Source organism: Orcinus orca, chromosome 3, assembly GCF_937001465.1.
Source record: "Orcinus orca chromosome 3, mOrcOrc1.1, whole genome shotgun sequence".
Taxonomy (NCBI): domain Eukaryota; kingdom Metazoa; phylum Chordata; class Mammalia; order Artiodactyla; family Delphinidae; genus Orcinus; species Orcinus orca.
In genome coordinates this window covers 118,454,249-118,471,870 of record NC_064561.1, presented here as the reverse complement: position 1 = coordinate 118,471,870, position 17,622 = coordinate 118,454,249, and the positions used below count along the sequence as shown (strand labels likewise).

General features: G+C 34.7%; 1 protein-coding gene across 3 annotated transcripts in view; it reads right to left on the bottom strand.

The window, feature by feature from the left end:
- EDIL3 (EGF like repeats and discoidin domains 3) overlaps window positions 1-17,622 on the bottom strand; it is a 429,504-nt gene that overhangs the window by 181,151 nt on the left and 230,731 nt on the right. For all 3 annotated transcript variants that reach the window (XM_004281631.3, XM_012537379.3, XM_049708303.1), the window contains one exon: window positions 7,112-7,225. In XM_004281631.3, the coding sequence (XP_004281679.1) occupies window positions 7,112-7,225 (114 nt within the window). The remainder of the gene's footprint in view (window positions 1-7,111; window positions 7,226-17,622) is intronic.

Below are 17,622 nucleotides of genomic sequence, written 5' to 3'. Positions count from 1 at the left end.
AGTCTGCTTATGTAGCTGACAACTGCAGCCAGGGGCATGCTGGGATTGGTGTCCCGCTCAACTCAGCTCCTTGGGTGCCAGTAAAATTTTACTGCTACTATTTGAAACCCTTGGGATTTCAGGAAATCCTGGAAAACTGTGCACATTTGGTAAAAGATCAGAAACCATCTATGTTCTTTTCTTTCTCCTATTTGAAAAAAGCATTATTTATCTCTGCTGTTCAGTGACTCTGATAAAAGCAGAAACCACAGTGATTTGTGCTTGTAATTTCCTCATTATGAAACCATGATTTCAGCCTCACTTTGATATTCAGACCCCAAATTTCACCTAAGTACCCCAAAATGCCATGGCAACACATGTAAAGAATAATGACTAGCCCACAAATTACATTTTAACCATGTTTCAACTTTCAAGTCCTAGGATGACTTCTTTTCTAGCAGTTTCCTTATAGAGAGATTTTTGGTATTCTATAGTGTAATATTTTATTTGAGTTCTACCTTTATTTTTTTGTCAAGGGTGAGGATGGGGTGATGGTTGAAAAGATTGATATTTACAGTCTGAGAAAAATACATTTCTCAATCATACACTGCCGTTCTAAATGTTATGAAGCTGAAATCAAGTTATACTGCTCCCAAACTCCTCTCCTAATCTCTGCATACTTTATCTTACTTGGTTTCTGAGATAGGATATATTAAAATGAGTTTTAGCCTGGAGAATAAATGCAAAACTAAATTTTAATCCCTGGACATATGCAGGTTAGTGCATAATGGGAATGTTACATAATTTGAAAAACAAGAAGGTCTTACTGAATGTTTCAGTAATTATTTGTAATCAAATACAAAATACAGTTAATAAGAATCTGATTCAATTTATTAGATGTATTTAGTATGTCCTAGGGGCTCTATTTGAGCATTCTGCAGATATTTTTTCTGTCTTTCCTTTTAGATTATCACTTTAACGTACAGCAGGTGAACTTTCAAAGTGTGATATGTCTGAACAAAACTGTTGGGCAACATTTGGAAAAATATACCCAGAGGCAACTGATTGAAGCTGGAACTTCCGTGTCAGACACAGAAAGTCCAATTCGGTTTGTCATTGAGTCAATTTTTTGTGTTTATTGTTGCAAAGACTTCATACTGCAGTAATGTTGGAATCACTTCTTTCCTTGAGGGCTATTGATATTCTTGCACAGTATTCTGGGTTTTTTGTACTTATTGTCATGTCTTTAAAAAGAATGTGAGAAATTAGGTTAAAATAATTATCTATACTCAAGTATTTATAGTTATGGTAATTTCCACTTATATCTCTATATATTTATGAGTAGATTTTGAAATATTGTGTATATTGGATTAACATTATACAATTAATCCTGAATATAAAACTTTCATCAACCCATAGTCGATTTCTTTCTTTCTTTTTTTTATGTTCACAAAAGGTGACAGCCTGAGGTAAGCTGTCCTTCTCTTGTCCTATTGGAGTTCTGGATTAATTCTTATCCTATGTATTCAAGGAAAGTAATCTTACATTGATATTAGGCAATGCATTCAAAGACAAAAATTGTTGCAAATCACCATTTCAAAATTCTAAAACAGAGCAGCTATTTTTTATCTGGAATAAAACTAGAATTAGCATTAATGATTATTCTTCTTTGTTTTTTTGATTTCTTGTTACACTTGCAAAAGTTAAAGTCTATTTTGGTGTTTTAAAAATCCCTTGTAGATGCATAAAAAGATAGTTTATGAGATGGATTATTAATATATAAATATGCTTGCCATCAACTAGTCTTGACCCCATATTGTCAAAGCCTAAAAGGTAAGTGATCATGCTAAACACCTCATCATATGATTATCATACAGCAATCAGAGCTCATCCACTTAATATTAAGATTCTTAAGGACGAAGGGTCTGTTTATCCTTGACCATATTGTCCTTCTTGTAAAATTTTCATAGCCTGCCGCCTGTTTGGTACCTACTACATGTGCTTCTGGCCTCAGTTCAAATGTTACTTCCTTAAACTCCCCAAAACAGAACAGGCACCCCTGTCATGGCTCTCTCTTCTTTTCATTCATGGTACTTACCATGTTTTGTAATTAGACATTATGTAATTCCTGTTTTTCTCTCCCACTAATTTCTATACTCCATGAGAATAGGAACTGAATTTAACCGCCATTGTTGCCCCAGCTCTAAGGGGTGGCTAGTGTTGGATCCAATTTGGTGAATGAATTAATTCATTAATACATGTTCTGAAAATTCTGTACATAGTTAAGAAAAACTCAATAAATATTTGTGGCTAGTTTATTTACTGAACACATAATTATATACATTCACTATGTTTTAATACTGGACTTAACACAATTTTCTCATTAAATTTATGTCTTAATTCTAATCTTTACTTCCTCATAAACACCTTTTATTTTTAAAACTCTTTATTTTAATCAGAATCTCTTATATTTTGCTTTTGGACCTATGTCATAGCTGGATATAGCAGAGTAGAAATTTAGTGTTAGATAGGATAAAACTATAATCTCTGACCATCTATATTAGATAAGAAAATACTGAAATTATTTTTCCACTGTTAGTTCCTGTTCATCATTCACTAAAGTACTTGATCAAATAACAGTGACAGTTTACAATAATTGTAAACATGAAAACATAAAGAAATGAACTTAGGTGTTTGTGGTTCAGAAGTATGTTATGATGTCATATTTTTCAAAAACTAAAGCAACTCCTATCTCCTATAATGGTTTTGGTTGAATTAACAATATTTGTTTATTAAAAATTATGTTAATGTCACTGGATTTCCTAAATTTAGGTACTTGTAAAACATGGTATGCAAGGCATTAAAGCTGACTTCTACATATTTTGTTCTCAATACACACAGTCAGTTACTAAAGATAGGCAGTTGTTTAAAAATTTTAAATTTCACAAAATTATAACAAAAGAAAAAGGGGACTAAACTAGATTTAACTTTTTAGATAACTCAAAATCCTTTTGTCTACTTATTTATTTATGCAATTATTTGCTTTTTTACAAAATGTATTGACCTAGATATTTTACTAAATGGTTGATATATAGGTTTCTCATTCCAGTTCATCATCATTGTCCTTTCAAGCTGTTTATGAAAATGGCTATCTGAACACTTGAACTTATATCATTTAAAAGTGACAAAGGAATATAAATTAGAACTTAAATTAGAAGAGCATCTGTAATACTGTAATAGATATTACGGAAACATCTAAACGATTTTCACATATCAATCAAAAGTAACTTCAGGGCCTTCCCTGGTGGCGCAGTGGTTGAGAGTCTGCCTGCCGATGCAGGGGACACGGGTTCGTGCCCCGGTCCGGGAGGATCCCACATGCCGCGGAGCGGCTGGGCCTGTGAGCCATGGCCGCTGAGCCTGCGCGTCCGGAGCCTGTGCTCCGACGGGAGAGGCCACAACAGTGAGAGGCCCGTGTACCGCAAAAAAAAAAAAAAAAGTAACTTCAATTAAAATTAAAAATAATCAAACTTAAACCCCCTGTAATAAAAAATGAAGAATAAAACTAAAAAATAACTGAGATTTCTCAGAGTCAATGATAAGTTGTATGAACTGTATATGGAAATCTAAACTGAAATTATATAAATCAGATGTATTATTGCCTTAACTCATCTGTAAATATTAATTAGGAAATAATTAGTGTGAAAATTACAGGCAGATCCTTTGCCAAGTATTAAAACATTTGTTGTTAACATCTGAAATAATTATATTGTTACTGAAAATGTTTAATAGGTGATTGATACATGTAATAATTATTACCACATAGGCATTGTGTTATAATAGATAGGGTTAAATATAAATTTATTCCTTACAAAGTAAAAGTACTTAATAGCTATATTAATTAAAGACATACATTATAAATAAAGAAGTCACATAATTAAAAAAATAATATTAAAGTAGCATCTCAGCATAAACATCTTACCTTTAATGGTTTAACTGAAAATGAATAAATATACTTAGGTTTTTAAAATGTAGAATATCATTAATATTAAAAATATTTCATTTAATTACACTGATAAAGGTAGTAATAATAAATTGATTAAAATTGAAGGTACGGTAAATATGAGAAAAATGCAGAGAAAAGGTTAAGATCTGAGAAAAACAAATCTTTTGGTGATAAGTAGACAGATATCAAGATCAGTCTGTCTACACCCTGTAAAAAGCAACCTCCAAAATTACCACTTTTATATTTTCAAGGCTTATTAGTAGTAGTAGTTGGTCAGATCATAGCATTCATATGTCTGTTGATTATTTGAAATGAGTGAGAAATAAATAAGTGATCTCAGATAAACTATCAAGATGTCTGCATGGAGAAATGGCCTAAAATGAGAAACAGATCCCTGTCTACCTCTTATTTCAAATCCATTTGCATAACCCCATTGCAAAATATACTAAAACTTAATTAACCCATCAGTACAAATAAGAAAGAAGTGGTACAAGTGAGGCAAATATAAGTGCAGCAGCCCCAAATTAGGCTGACAGCTTGAATGTGAACACAAGGAAAACGACACTTCGGTATGGGTGTCCTCTAACTCCCCAGCAGTTAGTCTCCATCATTCTTCTTTCCCTCTCTCACATGAAATATCTGCTGAAACAAATGGCTTCTCTCCCAATACAAAGCCCGAAGAAAGTTCATCAATCTTGCTTCAGAGTAGAAGTACGCAAATTGGTTATAATCTATGTAATGTCAACTCCTAAGATCCTAAACTCAATTAGCTGGGAGCTAGCATTACCTGTAACCTGCAGGTGCTTCTATATGCCATGTAGTGAGTGAATGTTCTACGTTCTCAATGCATATCACTAAATCATCACTGTGGCAAGATGCACTTTCTTACTGTGGATTTTCTAAACGTTCTAAAAAGCCACAGAATAAAAAGCAAAACCATAGCCTCAGAAACCTAGACAATGGGAAGAATCAGAATCCTGAATTTATTACATACTCTTATAAATCAATGCAATAGAAACAAATACCCCATGAGGAACATATTTTAGATTGTACCTTAGGTGACCTGTTCCAGTATCTGTCAGGGCACAGAGATGAACAGAGGGAACAGTAGAATGTTAGAGCATACGATAGGTTAAGGGAGGCACCTCACTATCACATGCATGTTCAGAGAGCAGTCTGGATTTACATATAAATATTTTACAAATATAAAACCAAGTCAGAGAAAAACAAAGAATTTCATTAAACGCAATAGCAAAGACACTAGATGCGAACTTATGGCCATGAAGTTGAAAGTCTATTTCAATACATCCTTCCTAACCTATCAGGTTTCTTTCTTTTCAAGGGTATTTTCGGATGTGGTGACCTCAGTAAAATCTCTGATGGAGGGATGAATAGGCTTTAGTCATTGGTTTCAATTTCTAGCTCACATCAAGGTCTCTTTCCATTTTCAATAGGTAAGAAACCAACTGGCTGTCTAGTTGCTCCTTGGTCAGTACAGGGGGCAAAGGCTGATTAGGCAGCCATATTTGGGTCCCATGAACCAAAAGAAAAAAGATGCAAGAGCTGGGCCTGGGTGGGCCAAGGACCAGTTGAAACTGAATTTAAGTCAACTTAGTGGGCAGTCAGTTAAATGCTTTATAGGAAGGTTGCCAGGTTTGTTGACTGGGTGGCTATTGGTCATCCAGTTGTATGATCAACCTGCTTACTCATACTGTCCTTTCCTTCCATTCATCCATGCCTGAAGCTTCCTTTGTTAACTCATGCTCCATGTCCTTCTTCAATTATTTTTAAGCTTAGAAATATTTTCCCCATCCAAGGTATTTCTTTGATATTCACAATTTCATTATTTTAATGAAGTTTTTTAGGACTAGGGTAATGAGAATCTCCAGATCACCATTTTGTTTATATACATAACCCAAATAAATTCTTCAATAATTTTCCTTGTTTTATTTTATAAATTACCATTGTCAAGGAGGAAGAAAGAGAGGGAAAGTGAGAAATAAAATTGTTACTCTGGCGAGAGAGAGAGAGAGAAAGAGTGTGTGTGTGTGTGTGTGTGTGTGTGTGTGTGTGTGTGTGTGTGTGTGTGTGTGTGTGTGTGTGTGTGTGTGTGTGTGTGTGTGTGTGTGTGTGTGTGTGTGTGTAAGAGACAGAGTGGAGGTGGAGGGTGCTTTCAAGTTTATCTTGTTCAGTTCTATCCAAAGAGGTATCATTCTTGGTTTACAGGAAAATACACTGAACTGGGAATCACAAGACCTGATTCTAGATTCCTTCCAGTCCTGGTTCTGTCACTAACTGTGAGAACCCGGCAAACCACATAGCCTATGTGTCTCAGTTTCTATGTCTGAATTCTTATCTGCATTTGCCTTTTGAATTTGCATAATGTTATGATGCTCTAATAGCATTATATACATCAAAGTAGTAGCACTATGAAGTTTCTATAAGTGTCCAACAATTATTAAGCTACATGACTCTTGTTCTTGTTAGCATGAACTTGTGCCCAATTCCAGTCTCCTCTTACTGACTATAATCCTGTTGCTACCTCTCCCTAGGTTTTTTATTTGTTTTGGAGAAGGTGGGGTGCTTTGTGCTTCTTTGCAAACATTTCAGGTAAATTATTATCCTATAATTTGATCCATCATCTCAAGACCCTACTGTCTTAGGCTTTCAAGAAGACAAATAAATAGCATGTAAAACTCTTACTGATGTGTTGGCCAATTCAGCATGAACCCTTATTAATCTCTACCTTTTATCTGGACAAAGGTTATCTGGTTAGAATGCTCTGAATTTACTGTTTGAAACAGAGCAACCACTCTGGGAGAAAATTAGGTCATATGCACAACTCAAAAGCCAAAATGTGATTCATGGAAGAGATGTACTTGGGTCTCTGAGGAACTGTTGACCTCCTTTCAGACCACAAGGCAACCACTCCTATGCCTATCATGTTCTAAGTGAGACCCATCCTGGAGAATAGATGCACATTAATAACATTCACAACAACAAATATGAAATGTGCCATTTCAATACATTATGAAATCTGGAAGCAAATTATTATTGATTTTGGCCCAGATTCCATAATAAATGGAGGCTATGCAAATAAAGGTTTATATATATATGAATACTTACTGTATTGACAATTTCTTCCCATGAATTCTCCTGGGCACTCACAGGAATAGTTAGCAACAAGGTCTGTGCATATTCCACCATTTTTGCAAGGCTCAGCTTCACATTCATTAATATCTGCGGAAAATAGAGAGAAGAGAGGAAGAGAATTATTGGTGAAAAAAAGATCAGTTATTAGAAGGTTTTAGGCGTTTCAAATAAAAAAAAGTCTAAATAATGCTGTGTGTGTGTATGTCTCTAGTCAATAATATAAATGGTGCCTACAATCAACAATTTATTAGCAATCAAATTAAATCCAATTCAAATGGAACTGAGAATCCAAATCCAGCAGAACTAAACCACTCTCCTATCCTGAAAATAAATATGAACAGTTTGGGGAAATATTCAGCGTATCCTTAGAATTAAATCAAACAAATTAACCCTGATAGAGAAATGAATTGGTATCACAAGATCTAGAAACCTCCTCAGCAGTAACCACTGCCAATTAACACTGTCTCATTTCATCTTAATTCATTAAAATTCTAACTGACAGAGATATTTTAGTTTCTAAATAGTTTGCCTTTGATGAATGCGACAAGAAGTAAATTGGAGTTAATAGGTAAATCTTGTTATATGCAAAGTATAATAAATGTAAATGATCACTTCCTAATCTCATTCAAGGGTTTCTAAAGTTAGGAGGGCTAAAGGGACTTACCTTTTATGAATCATTATTATACCTGATGCAAAATCATACGAAATATAAAACATTCAGCAAATTATACTAACTTCCACACTAATTTTGGACAACAGGGACAACAAATGGGATTTTGAATGAAAAAAGAATTAAAGACTAATTCAGTCAAATATCAATCACTGATATTTACACATCATTTTGTCTAAGCTCAGCACCAAGCTAGGTTCTGTGGGAGCTAGTAAAGTAACTGGGGGACATGCACTCTCCCCATCACTTTCCCTTCCTATCATCTATCTCAACTGAAATCCTGCTCTGCTCTTATTCCCACAACTCCTTACATATCTAAATGGTGTTACTTAGGGACTGTCTGTTTATGTGCCTTTCACCCTTTCACCTAGTCAATCTGTAAAGTTTACAAATGCAGCACCCGTCCTGCACTGTTCTTTGTACCTCCACAAATGCCACACTCTATCTGGAAAACCACTAGTGCCCAATAAATATTTCTTGATAAAATTTATAACAAAATAGTGGTGCAAACAATCTGAAAAAAATTATTTCAGATGTGTGATGTGCCTTCGGATACACTACAACGTATCAAAAGTTATTCTGAAGTCCTGGGTTTTCATAGTGCTTAAACTACCCCGTCAATATCAAACAAGGACAAAATACTAGAAAACCTCTATTTTGCCCTTTCCTTTAACTTCTTTCTTATAAACAGCATCTCCTCCTGGAAGCAGATTTGGTCATCCTTTCATTCTAAGTTTATGGCAAAGTTTGGTCTAAATTTCTTTAGGCAGGTGACCACTTTCTCTGAAAAAACCATCCCTTTTGGTGTCTGGTCAAGTGCTACAGTTTGAGAGTAGAGACAATTCATGACTGTGTTCAGACAGAATCTGAATAATTTGATCATTTTATAATATCAAACAACAGGATAAAATCAGAATCTGATCATCTCTAAAAAACAGCTGTGTACTATATAATAGACTCACAAATATTTGGCACTAAAACTCTTAAGCAAGAAGGAAGGAAGGAAGGAAGGAGGGAAAGGAGAGAAAGGAGGGAAGGAAGAGTATGTCACATTCATTTTCTCATCTGATGAGATATTTAGCTCTTTTTGTCTTAACAAAAATTCACTTTTTATTTATATTGGACTAACATGCAAAATATTTTCATTAAACTTTGAAAATAGCACAAAAGTCACTGTGCTATTTATTTCCTTACCAGATGAATGTCAGGAAATGGCAATGACTGGCTACTTTGGAACATGCTTAATATGTCTTTCCCTGTATCATATCTACTACAATTTGTTTTAGGTGAGATATGTCAGAGCCTGACAAGAAGTTAAATCTTCATGTTTTAAAGAATGCATTGTCTTATTTTGTAAAGTTAGACATAAAAAGCTACTCTTTTATATACTTATAGGGAAGAAACTGAGTATTAATTAATGTCTGAAAAAGAGCACATAAGGGAAACAGAATTTGATCTTGGATTTGAAGGAAAGTTTTAATTAGGATTAATAAAAACAGGATGAAGAGGGTATTGTATTTCCAAGCAGGGATCCGGAATGAGTCACAACTTTGAAGAGAAGCGTTCATGGAATGACGGTGTGTTCAAGTACACAAATAGCACAGTTTGTCTGGAGGACAGAGTGGGAAGGGGGTGCTGGTAACCAAGTCTGAGGATGTAGATAGGACCAGATTACCATGAACTCTTAGTGCCAGCTGAGGGAACTGGCCATTCTCTTTTGGCAGTGAAGGCTTGGAGCCAGCTGGGAGGGTAGCCTTTATACCCTTGTACCCTAGAAAGATTTAGAAAAGCCATATGTGGGATGGACTTAAATAAATGAAAGAAGGCTGGACAGAGACCCACCCAGGATTTGATGCTAAGAGGTACAACATATGTTTTAATTCTCAGGTAAGAGAATTACCTTACCTGAAGATTTCTCATTTTAATATTGACCTATATCATGAGTAAAATCAAACCCAGCTCTTGCTGCTTTGAAATGTTAATAGAAGGAAGTTTGCATAGTTGATGATGTGAGAACAATCAAGAGTTATTATATGTACTATTAAGGATATGCAGTTACCGTTGTTCTTTGCTTCCTCATTTCTTCTAAGTTTTTACATGATAAGTAGTACTTAACACATGAGAATGTGAATTTAATTGAGACTAATCAATCTTTGAACTTCTATCTATTTGTTCATCAGACCAGGTCTACAATCATCAACAATGGAAGTTAAAATTAAGAACATTTGTTTCTAAAAATAGTTACACCTTTACCCAGAGGTTAACATGAGGTGGAATGAACTGGAATTGCATTTGCTGAAATGAAAATGCTTTCTAGCCATACTTAGTTTGTGATTAAAAAAAAAAAAAAAGATCCTCTACTGTTTGTGCATTTTTTTAAACCAAAAAACTACCTTGATTTAAATTCATAAAAATAAAAACATTATATTAAGTGAGTTACATACTTTAATATAGTAGCAAATAAGTAAAACATTTCTGCCTATGTACACATCTAGTAACATGTAGGCTCAGATAACAGATGCAAGTTACACAGAAGCCTTTATATATCAGTATAATGCAAGAGTTCTTTCAGCGGTGAAGGCTATTTGCACTGTGATTAACACTGCAAGCAATCTAAATGGAAACAGACCTCAATTGGAATAAATCATGTTTAATTAAAGACTAGATATAAATACTCACAGAATATAATGAAATGAAAGTTAAACTTCTTTGTAATAAATCACATACATATTTCTCTGTCACAGATCATGACATTATTATTTCCAGAAAAAAGTCCTCATCTATTCCAAATATACTGGGATATAATAAACTATTTTATAACTAAGAAAAATTTGACATTGCAGTTCCATACAAAATAGGAATTTCCATATTTGGTCATTTTTATAGTTCATTTATAATAATAACAGCTATCATTTTTTGAGGTTTTTAGTTCTATGACTGCTTCCTGAGAATTGTTTTTAAAAAATAACATCATTCAAAGCTAGATTTTATAATTAAGACACCCAGCTGAGTCCTGATTCCTTACTCTGAAAACATAAATCTTTGCTGTCCACCCTCTAGCTGACTGAAGCACAGTGGTAGGAGCTGAGCATGATTTCCAGATACAAACTCGTGATGTGTGTGTGTGTGAAGCAATTAAAAAGCAAAGCAATGCAAAGCAAAGGAGGGAAGGGAGGAGAGGAAGAGATGAGAGAATAGTTGGTCACAACAGCATGCATATCTTTGAAACAAAAGGTACTCTAAAAGGATGTCCAGACACTTTTTCTGTTGTAAATAGTTACATAGATTCATTCATATTATATGCATAATTTAGTCTCTTTATCTTTACCATTATTTTGCCCTTAGCCCACCTCATACAGATTTGGGAAGGTGTGCTGTAGTCTTCCCTCTTAGGCTTGGCTTTTTGCTAACAGAAATAATGTCAACCCATGCACCCTCTAGAGATGTCACTGTGAGAAGCCTCCTCTAGTAATTGAAAAACACATATATTCATTAAGATCATTCTGAGTACTCCTGAACTTATACACATGTGCATCATGAGAAGTGCTCAGTTACTCCTAGTCTTTTTTTCTGGATCTTTGTCAGACCCATCACTGTGCAAATTACAGCCCCAAAGCCCATGAAACTGCCTTTGGAGTAGTAGGCTGTCAAAGAGTTTTTGAAAATCAAAATTATATTTGCTATTTCCTTTATCAGTGCCTTCTCTGGGTATGATTTCTTGCCACAGAAATGATGTTGCTTCTTTTCAGATCATTATATTTAAATATTCAGAAATCCCATTCTTCATTATAGACTCCACTAGCTGGTCAGAGAGGAAATGGAGATTTGCGGAGTCTAATTGCTAGGGCATCCTGTGGAAACTTTAAAAATTAATCGATTAACTAAATAACTAATTAATTAATTCATTTTCAAACTGGCTCCCATTTGTAATCTGCAGAACAGGAATGACTGCACATCGCACTCTTGGGCCATCAGTGTCCCAATTCACCCTTGAGCCTCTCTAGAACTCCTGGGGTGGATGCCAATTGGCCCCAGTAGTTCAACTACATTTACTTTGCCAACTTGGCCTAGAATATTTTGAATATTGACCACCATTTAGACTAGGACATCCAATCCTTTTAAGGACAGAAATCCATGTAACCTCCTCTTGAGTGGAGGAAAAAAGACAACTTAATTCACTCGTGAAACTACCTCCTTTTGATCCCCGAGTATATCCAGGTCCCATGAGCATCAAGAAAGGAACAACTGATTCTCAGGCTGAGCACCCCTGTTTTGATATATCAGAAGGACACCATAACTAAGCCCTTTTTTTTCTTTGCAAAGATATAATTTCTTGGCTTCCTTATTCCCTTCTCTTGGGCTGTCTTTCCTCCTGCGATATTGTTATTGACTGTTAAATAGCCCGCAAGTGCTTATTTTCTAGAGTCTGCTACTTTTGACCCTTTGTAACCCATCTTCCCTGGGCTCCCCATTAGCTATTAAATATTCTCCAGACTTCCTGTGAGTGATTGCCTTTTAAAATTTAACCTTTTATATTTTTTCTTACCTAAAGTTTATGGTTTTTCAATTTCTCTTTTAAGGCTGAAAAAATTATGATAAATTTCTAGGAATTCTGTCCTCCCACTCAGGTATTGAATTTAATTATGTCATAATCAGAACTATCTACAGGATTTCCCAATCATTTTGGGGGCAAGTCAGTATATTTTTAATCTTGTGTGCTTGAACTCTGTTTTGATCTGGCCTTTTGTTATATTGCTACTAATTTATTTTAAAGTAGCAAATTAAAATGAGCATTCTTCGATGAGAACATACCACAGGCAAACCTTTTATACTAATTTACTGATAACCCTCATTTACCAAGAACAATAGTGCCAAAAAATATCCAAGAGGTATTTAACCATCACCTCTTCCTAACAAAGATAATACTCTATGCTCATCTGTATCCTGGCATCCTCACATTTATTTTGAGATCTCAATTTTAATGCAAGAAACTTTGTTATTGGTATCCAGGTAGAGCCCAGTTCTCTAGGATGTCTCCGTTTAAAATTATTTCAGTAAGGCTTTAGTTGTCTTAATTAGATATTTGGCCAGCAAGATAAGACAGCTATTCCAAGATACTTATAAAGCCAAAACCAGGGAATAGCTGTTAGGGGAGGGATAGTCAAGAGGGTGGTATAACTCAAATATTTGAGGCCTTGAAGAAATTCATAAATAAAAGCTACATGAAAAAACACAGTAGAAGCCAAAATGAACCAATGCCTCTGGTAAAATGTGTACCAAAGAGCAAACAATTGCAAAGAACATTACCTTAGGGGTATGCAGCACAGTAACTTGACCTGCAATAAATATTCATTGATTGGTAAGAAAACTGAGAATATCAGAGACCTGGGGAATCATCACCTGTACTGTGACAGTGAGTTCCCTGATTTGGGCAGATGTACCAGCCTACTTCTAAAGGGGTTCTATTAAGGAGAATGGATTTAGAACAATGCTCCTTTTAAAAGTTAGAACTTTTAAAATATACCAATGCAAAGCCTCCGCACCAGAGATTCTAATTTAAATGGACTTGGGTGGAATGAAGGCATAAATATTGTTTTATAGGAGTCCAGGTAGCCAGGGTTAACAAACACTGCACAGAACCTCTGTGTATGAAGTCCATCTATCCATCCACCCATCCTTAGTTCTCTGCTAGGTTCTAAGAATGCAAAGATTAATATATCATGGACCCTTACTTTTCTCAAGACTCTTATAGTACAGCAGATAGACGAGGAAATAATCAGTTACAGTACAAAGTGACAAGTGCTCTAATGAATGAACGCACAGTTTCTCAGAGACTTCAGACAGCAATAACTAAATTAGTCTAGCAGGCTAGAGAATGTTGAATTTTAGAGGTGTCTATCTGACTGTGGAAAATGCTTCTGAGTTATATCAAGTCATAACTAATTACTCTGTAAAGTTATTTTTCTAAATCAATATGCATCTCATTATTCTACATATCCGAGAGTGATTCCTTATTGTCCCATAGTTCTGTGCTCCAAGTATAAAACTCATATATGTCCTTTTATTATGTATGTTATAATTTATATATTTTTGCATATTCATAATGCTTTATCCAAAATCAATCACTCTATTCTGTCAAATGCATGTTAAATTAGTTTGCTTGCAGTTCTCTCTAGTTTTAATGGGCAGTACTAAAGATCAACTATTTTGGATTTTTTCTACAGTGAGTTATCAGAAATCCATAACTGGCTAAAATGAGATGGGATTCACATGGGAAGCATAGCTAGGATTCACATGGTTGCTTTCACACACCCATTCACTCACTCATTCATTCATTAAAACTTTGATGAGCACCTTCCATGAATCAGGCTGTAAAATACTGAATATATGATTGGATACATCAGTGAACAGGGATAGTTGCAACTGTTCTAAGAAGTCTCACCTTCTATAATTGGAACATAAAAGGACACAATGTTTTCAGAGAGAACTGAGCACTTTTAAATGTCTGGATATGCACAGGGACTATGTGGAACTACTAGGGATGGTGGTTACTAGGTAGTCTGGGACCAGATTTTTATGGCCTTACAAATCAAATTAAGGAGTTTGAACTTTAGTCCTTGGACACTGAGAAGTTAATAGAGAATTCAAGAAGTGCGGAAAGGGGGCATGGGATTGAATAGATCTGTGGTTTAGAAAGCTCATTTACTCTAGAATTTCATTACTGGTAACATTTGGAAAAATAATTCAAAGAGTTGGAAGGGCAATTTATGTTGAGTCTGTATCACTCAGACCATACATACAACATGATGACTACAGCATGTATCTTTAAACATTTGGCTTGGTTTGAAATGCATACAGACTTCCTAATATTTAGGGTTGCCAGATTCAGCAAATAGAAATACAAGATACCCATGCAATATTTGGCTCATACTTTATAAAAAAAAATTTTTTATCTGCAATTCAAATTTACCTGGCCATCCCGTATTTTATCTGGGAATCCTACTTGAATATGATTTCTAGAATATGATTTCTCCATATTTTCTTTCTTTCCTTTTATATAAGCACTTTAATGTCAGCATATGGTCATGCTTTCCATTTTGTATATTCAGCAGACCCCAAGGAAAACTAACTACAGTAGAAAATCTTTATTGACAAATGAGTCCTCCTCAGGCTTTTGCTCAAACTAAACTTCGCTGCTTGCAAAGCAGTTCATAATCTTTAGAGTTTACCTGTATATAAGCTTCAATGTATTATTTATATAGTTATATTTGTATACATATCAATACTTCAGCTATGTAAGAGCCAAGGTAATCCATTTCTAAATAGACAAGCAGTTATGGATTTTAGGAATAAAATTAGAACAGATGCCCATTAAGCCAAAATCACTTAAGATTTTGAGAAAAATTACTAAGTGGAATAAAAGAACTGGGGGAAAATTGGCACTCCTATCAGCAAATTAATTCATAATGGTTTGGAATATATAGTATGCATGAAACTTACAGTAATCACATTTCACTTCATATGCAAGTTGTAAGTAGAAGGACTTAACACCAGTATATCATTTTGGGATGTATTTTTTATCAAGAGAGGCTTTTAAGGGAATAAATTAAAACTTAACAATTCACCAGGTTGAATTATTTTTCTCTTCAATGACAGTAATTTTTTTTAAAAGACAGTAACTTATACTAAAAATGATAAGCCACTTAAAGCATACAAGCAATGCCACATTTAAATAACAGGCAATGATACACAGTTACATTTCATATATACAGAAAAATAATTTCACTTAGTTCAGAATTAATTTCTTAAAAATAACTCTATAACATATTAAGTATGGACAAACAGCTCATCAGGATGACAACTGATTGACAACAATTAGCAAATCCACCCACTTGTACTATGAGCTAAACCTTGTTTTAAACATTTTGTATATATCATCACACCCTTTGAGCTACTATTATCATAACTGTTTTCCAGATGAGTGAATTGAGACATTGAAAATATAAATAATATGTCAGAGTCACACAGGTGCTGAAACTGAAATTAAAACCCAGATAATTTGTCTCAGGAATCTATGCTTTTCACCAGTTAACTTTACCACCACTAGAAAATATGAATTCTCCTTCACCTTTACTTCATACTTGCCTTCAAGGTACCACTCTATGTGCTGAGGAGGACAGAGAAGCCAGAATACACAGCCCTTGATCTCAAAATGTTTAAAATGTTCTAGTAATATTAGTATTACTGCTCTAGGTCAAAGACTCCAGTCCTAAAATCTTAGTCTGGAACACTTTTCCCCCCTAGTTCCTTTATTCCTTTTAGTAATTTTTCTCAAACTCTTAAGTAGTTTGGGCTTAATGAGCATCTGTTCTAATTTTATTCCTAAAAGCCACAAGTGCTTGTCTGTTTAGAAACGGATGTCTTTGGCTCTTACATTCTTTTATACTTGACTCTTAACTTTACATTCTGATGAAAAGAATACATTTATTTTTGTTTCTTTCTTTACAGAGGACATGGATCTATTTTATACATGTCAGCTGAAATTCTTATTTTTCAAAGAGGAAAATCCACATTTTTTAAAATCATTATTTGCAAGATAGCATACACATAGAAAAATACACAAACCAATAGAGTTAAATGAATTATTGTTAAGAGACAACGTGTTTAACAGTCACCAAGGTCAAGCACAAGAACAACGCCAGCACTTGAGAGCCTTTCCATGCCCGTTCTTTTTTTTTTCGGTACGCGGGCCTCTCACTGTTGTGGCCTCTCCCGCTGCGGAGCACAGGCTCCGGACGCGCAGGCCTAGCGGCCATGGCTCACGGGCCCAGCCGCTCTGTGGCATGTGGGATCTTCCCGGACCGGGGCACGAACCCGTGTCCCCTGCATCGGCTGGCAGACTCTCAACCACTGCGCCACCAGGGAAGCCCAAGATTGAGTAGTTTAATAAAACATACTAACAGAAGGAGCTGTATTCATAAAAATGGCAAAAAATACTAATTTTTTCACAGTAGTTCACCTCCTGCTTTGCAGGTTATTTTCATTACTCAAGAAAGGCTTTGCAGGAAGCCTTAAATGAAGACGAATGGAAAAAAAGTAACATAACTGCAAAATTTTCTATTACTCATATATTTTTGGTTTTAGATTGGATTTACTTCTGCTATGGCTGACTATCAGAATACTGAAGATTATTAAACTATAACTGATGTTACCCATATCTACCCTAATAGTTCTTATTTCCCAGAAATTTTTCTGCAGTAAGTTCATAAAGTATATTGATGTGTATGTTTCCTGCATTCTTAGGATCTATTTAAGAAGTTGTAATTTTCATATAAAAAGCATGAAATAACTCTTCTAGTTCTCTTTGCTCCTCCTATATGAGAGATATAACTTTAACACACATGTACACATGCATATTTGACAGGATTTTTATTATTAATTTCTTTTAATATACAGTAAGATGGAAATCTCAATGCCATTAATTACTTACTATGTAATTTCACATTTTAAAAGTAAGCCTTCAAGGCAACAATTTCCATCGTCTGCAATGAACCTGATTGAAATAATTGGCTATTTCCATAACAAGCACTTTAACAAATGGTCCTATGTCAGAGAAGAGTGGGTCTGATTAGAAACTGCATTGCTGTATTATGCTATTATCAGATTAACGCAGAAAAAGAGTTTGGCTCCTTTTAATAAAATCCAATGACTTGTGAATTGAACTAAATATGTTAATAATAAGTATAAGTATAACCCCATCTACTTAACTTAGTTGTTTAATTTGGCCCTGAGCATAATGATTTAAGCTTACACA